This window comes from Branchiostoma belcheri, unplaced genomic scaffold (assembly GCF_001625305.1).
Source record: "Branchiostoma belcheri isolate BF01 breed outbred unplaced genomic scaffold, Haploidv18h27 scaffold437, whole genome shotgun sequence".
Taxonomy (NCBI): domain Eukaryota; kingdom Metazoa; phylum Chordata; class Leptocardii; order Amphioxiformes; family Branchiostomatidae; genus Branchiostoma; species Branchiostoma belcheri.
The window spans coordinates 51,898-57,308 of NW_017804062.1; the positions used below are offsets into that span (position 1 = coordinate 51,898).

The 5,411-nt window shown below is 39.6% G+C and overlaps 1 protein-coding gene across 1 annotated transcript in view; it reads left to right on the top strand.

The window, feature by feature from the left end:
- LOC109478395 (uncharacterized protein YqhO-like) overlaps nt 1-5,402 on the top strand; it is a gene marked incomplete at its 3' end in the record, with an annotated part of 29,473 nt that extends 24,071 nt beyond the window's left edge. The window contains exons 2-4 of the mRNA XM_019779923.1: nt 4,143-4,294; nt 4,570-4,720; nt 5,221-5,402. Coding sequence (XP_019635482.1) covers nt 4,151-4,294; nt 4,570-4,720; nt 5,221-5,402 — 477 coding nt within the window. The remainder of the gene's footprint in view (nt 1-4,142; nt 4,295-4,569; nt 4,721-5,220) is intronic.
- Between the last annotated feature and the right edge of the window lie 9 nt (nt 5,403-5,411).

Sequence of the window (5,411 nt, forward strand, 5' to 3'; positions counted from 1 at the left end):
AAAATCTTGAATTCCAGTCTCCCCTAGGGATTCCCCTAGGGGAGATGAGGATTCCAATCTCCCCTAGGAGGATTCCGGATCCCCCTGGATTACAATCTACCCTGTGACATATACATGTAAAGCAATGGTGGTCTTTCCTGTTTTTTTTCAGTTGTCCAAAGGGTGTGACTTTGCCTATTCTATCATGCCAAAACACGGTGGTAAAATCTGGGCTGAAAAGTTCCCACATGTCATAGAACCCGAACTGTGTTCGATCGTGTTCGATCTGGGCAATTCGAATCGAACCCGCGTTCTATTTCGGGGTCACCTGCGGTCATTTACAATAAAGCGGCAAAACAAGCCCTTCAGCCTGGATGCCTCGCAACAGATAAAAAACAACACTTTTCTATAGATACAAACAGTTTCCTGGACAGCACATGTCCGCTATAATTTTTGGTGGGTATGTAACATGTAGCGAAGCTACTGTCGTATCCTTGGGTGACCTTGAATACTGTAATGATTCTTTACACCTGTATGAATAACACAATGCACACTTTCTGGCGATATGACATGTCTCCAAAAACTCGTTCAAACCTGGAAACATGGAGAGTCAAACATACTCCATTTACGGCTCAAAATGACTGCCACGGTTGTCCCGAAAATCGTGTCTTAGGGATTTTTGAAAAATGGCCTCAATTTTGAATTATGGGTAATTTTGTGAGAAAAATGTCAAAAAACGCCATTTTTTCACCAATATGTCGACAAAAACTAGACTTACAATCAGAAATTAAAGATCCCTAAAACACGATTTTTTATCTTATTCCTAGTCTGCGAAAAATATAAAGATCGGGGATCTGGGGTAATATACGTAGCCAGGTTTGAACGATGTTTGCCTAAAAACGCGGCATGACTTGTGCTCGGAAACCCGAAAACAATCGTCTTTCTGAGCGAAATTTTTAAAAATCAGTGATTTAACATAAAAAGCTAACATTTAAAGGATGTTAAGACGATAATTTCATTTTAATTTGACGAAATTTACCCCTAAATATTTTTTGTTCATTTTCAAATATTTTACGGGTAGTCCAAAACAGGCCAAAATAGCGTCTTGTAACCCGATACCTTTTCGAACGCGCATAGCAACGGGAAAGAATGCCGTAGTGACAGACCGCCGTGAAACTGCAGTTTTTGCTGAATATGTTAAAGAATGTGATATAATCTATATTCTGAAATCATAATGGCTTGTAAGGCACACAATATTTTGAAAGCTAATGTTAAACTGTTTCCATTCCAAGAATGTTGATTGACTGATTTTAAAAGTTTTATTATGTGCATTGTACAAAATCAATGCGGTAAAAACATCTGTATACTGTCCAAGGGCTTTTTAAAATAACATTAAGTTACTATACAGCATCATTGTCTGGTTTATATTTAGGTACAACTATATATATCTTTTCTTGTTTGGGGCAGAATGGTTTTCTTGCTACAATAACAGAGTCAGCTCTTAGTTTAAGAATTTTTTTCTTGTGGGCAGAATTTTTTCTTGCTGCAAGAACAGTTAGCTCCTAGTTTAAAAAATCTTTTCTTGTGGGCAGAATTGTTTTCTTGCTACAAAAAGAGTTAGATCTTAGTTCAGAAAATCTTTTCTTGCGTACAGAATGGTTTTCTAGAAAACTTAGAAATTCTTACTGCAAGAATATTAATCTAAGGGTATTTAGTTCAAGGTACATAAGAAAATAAATTTTACCGCAAAAAATATGACAAAATGCAGTTTCTTAAAATTCATCTCTCATGGACAAGATTTTTTTTCTTAGGTGGAGAATAATTTTTCTCAGTGGAAGAAAATTGTTCTGATAGCGTACTGATAGTAGTTAAAAATGCCCGACTACTTTAGTGTACGCAGAACCCAGGCGTACTCGCCTGGGTACAACAGTAACCAACATGAATACCCATGGACTCAATACTTGAGGGTCGGGGACACGTCACTGCCTGTGAGGGTTGTGTTTACATTGATCATGCTTAATTTAATGGATTTTGGTCTGGAATGTCACAGGTAAAGTAGACCGACAACACTGTCCCCTCGCCTGCGGGCACACAGGCATCCAGGTGTGACACCTGGGGTTTTACACAATGATGCACCTCTATTTAAAAAAAATCAGACATTCCATGAAGGGTTTTGTTGATACATCTTAAAGCGGCTAATCACTGCCTTAAAGGGTAAAACTTATATAATAGCAATGGTCCGACAATGTCTGTTGACGTGGTTTGATGACACAGTGCACTCAGAAAAAAAATGTCATTGACCTTTGGTGTCATGCCTATTCAAAATGATTTGGCAGAAGGTGTTTGGTAGCTTTCTGTGGGGAGCTTTTAAATGTGTTCTCTACATGTCAGCACCGTGACCTTCTTCTTTCACCCATTCTTCCAAGGTAGTACATTAATTTAGTTTTTTTTTTTTTTTACTGTAGGAGCCTCTTCTTTCTGAATGCCTATATACGTACTGTTGAATGTTGCAGAGGATTTGCAGACAGGCCGTGAGGCCTATTGCTGCAAAAATAAAGGCGTTTGACGTTGTGCATAGGAATAGTAAACGTTTTGTTCTGCCAAGGGGGGTGGCTATGGTTCTTTCACTCCTCTGTCCAAAAAAACAACCGCTAATACAGTTTTCCCGTCAGATAAAGCTCTCCTATGTAGGCGTGAATAGGTAGGCTATTGTTTGAAATTACTATTGCTTGTACTTTAAAAATGCTATTCTCTAAAGCTGCACCTGTCCTACCATCCGGGCATGCTCATGACCCCTCAAAAAGTACTATTGACCTCTGGTGTTATGCCTATTCAAAATCATATGACAGAAGCTGTTTCGTAACTGGCGAACTCCACAGCAGAAGCAAATTGTGGGTAATTTGGGGATTTCTGGAATATCCTTTTTTTCTTTCGCATTTTTGGGAATCATCACAGTTATCACAGTTTGTTTGTGCCATCGATTATTAAAGACCAATTGCAAGGAGGTTTGGTGAGACAGACTCGGATTCAGGGGCAGTCAGGGGGTCTTCTTACTCATCACTTTTTGTTGATTTAGGCTGGGAAAGACTCTGTGACGGTCACCATGTTCACTCACTGGTCATGTTGTACAACGTGGCCGGCCACACTCAGAATCTTGAACTTGTACGATAGAGTATGTACCAATGATAAAAAAAAGGGATGAAAAGAATAGCATATTTGACCAAATAATGAGACCACTAAATGCCCCCGCCTATTGGCCCTATACGGGGCCTAGCCCTATGACAGGTGCCGAAGTGCAAAGTTGGCTAAATCTCAGCAACCGTTTGGATTTGTGAAGTGAAATTTGAACACGTTTTACATCTTGCCTAGATTTGTCGTTGAATGAAAAGAAACTCAAGGTTAAGGTCGATCAAGTTAATACGCCCCCCACCTATATTTTAGCCATACTTCGCATGGGTACCTGTAGTCTTAACTACAGTTTATTTTTAAGAAAGTTAGCCCCTAGTGCAGCTTGTACTGCAGGTCTCGTTGTGAGAGATACATATATTTTATGTTACACTGCCTAGTATGTAATCAGCAAAGAGTCACCCTACTCAGCTTAGTACAGAGCTTCTTAGGCTCTATGCCGGGGTTTGAACTCACGACCTACCGGTTACAAAGAGAACTCTATCAGTTGGGCTATTTACCGGTTGCTAGCGGAGCTACGTATACACTGAATTTGCTACCTCCAGACCTAAATAAAGCTAGTTAAGTTGGTCCTTAACTGATCAAACGAAGGAACTACAAGAGGCTACAGTAGGTCAGATACAGACCATGAGTTAGAAACTCTTTACAAATATTGACGCACTTTTCTCGGAAATGTCCAGTCTGTCAGAGGAGCTGACCGCAGTCTGCGAGCAAGACGGCACGGTCGAATATTTGTATTTATTACAGGCTAGACGCTGACAGGAAGTTAGGTTAAATGTCCAAGAGAAGGTTATACTATTTCCTAATATATGCGTGGCAATTGCCTAAGTAAGACAATAAAAGAAAATAAATAAAAACAGCAGGAAGGTCACGATGAAGAAGATAAAAAATTCCCTAATGGCCCAATTTTTCACAAATACATGGCATTCATTTGTTAAATTTATCTTATGACTAGCTTTAATGAAGAAAACCTGTAGTTACAGCCATGGGACAAACGCCGTCTAAACCAGCCGCACCCAAACTCCCCGCCACCATCGGAGAGCGGTTCAAGGACAAAGAGTTTCCTTTTGAGAACCTGGTGTTGGAAGGAGGAGGAGCAAAAGGAATCGCTTACATAGGAGCTTGCAAGGTACATTGAGATGTTATGACCACTGGGTATACATTGAATACGGAAATGAAGTGTCTAAGCTCCAAGTAACATACATACATGTAAGTTGATGTAACCTTATATTAATTACATATTTGAATACTAATTTTGTTTGTATGTTTAAAACGTAATACCTGGAAACGGCTTTTAGGTGACATGCCTGTTTTTTTTTTACTTATTAGAAGCTGAATACTGTTTTGATACTTACCATACCCAAAGACATAAACAAACAAATAAAACACACCTGCCCACTTTAGTTCCTAGAGGATGCCGGGATAATGCCCCAGATCAAGCGGTTTGCCGGGACCAGCGCAGGCGCCATCACTGCCACCCTGCTCGCCATCGGGCTGACGTCAGAGGAGATGCTGAAGGAGCTGAGCGAAAAGAACCTACTGGAAGTCGTGCTTGGTATGTCAATATTAGACCGGTGCTTCAGGTTTCACAGTAAATCGGTTGATTGAAACTTTCCTCCCCCAAAACATCCAAAAACAATCCCCAAATAACATAATATACGAAAACCCATTTTTCATATTGATTTCTTTTGTTATTACATTGTTATCCATTGTTTACGAGATGAGTTTTGCTTACTGTGTACGGTTGTTATCGGAAAATAGTAAAACCCAATACAAAATGCATGTACCTCAAAACAATTTCACACACTTTTGTTTTTTTTTCGGCTGTTTTTGGAATTGTCATCGTGTTGTTTTCTAGATGTTAACGCGTACCATTTTTCGTTTGTTTGTTTGTTTATGACTGTCGTCTTTACTTTGCCCCTGGTTGATTTAATTGTTGACAGATTTTATTTAACATATGAAAATTTACATATTTACAATATTAACAGTAGGGTATTTCTTATACCCAAATGCCATAGACACGAAATCAATGACGTCATTTCCTATTTTTCCCAGATACCCGTTGGACAAAGATGGCCTGGATTCCCGGCATGGCGAACGTCGGCAAGTTTATTGATGTCATCACGGCCAGGGGCGCATGCCCAGGACATGAGTTCATGAACTGGTTCGGAGACATCTTGGACAGGCACTTAAAGAAGCGACACCCTTCTTTGGATAAAGACGTCACATTTGACCAGGTAAAATTA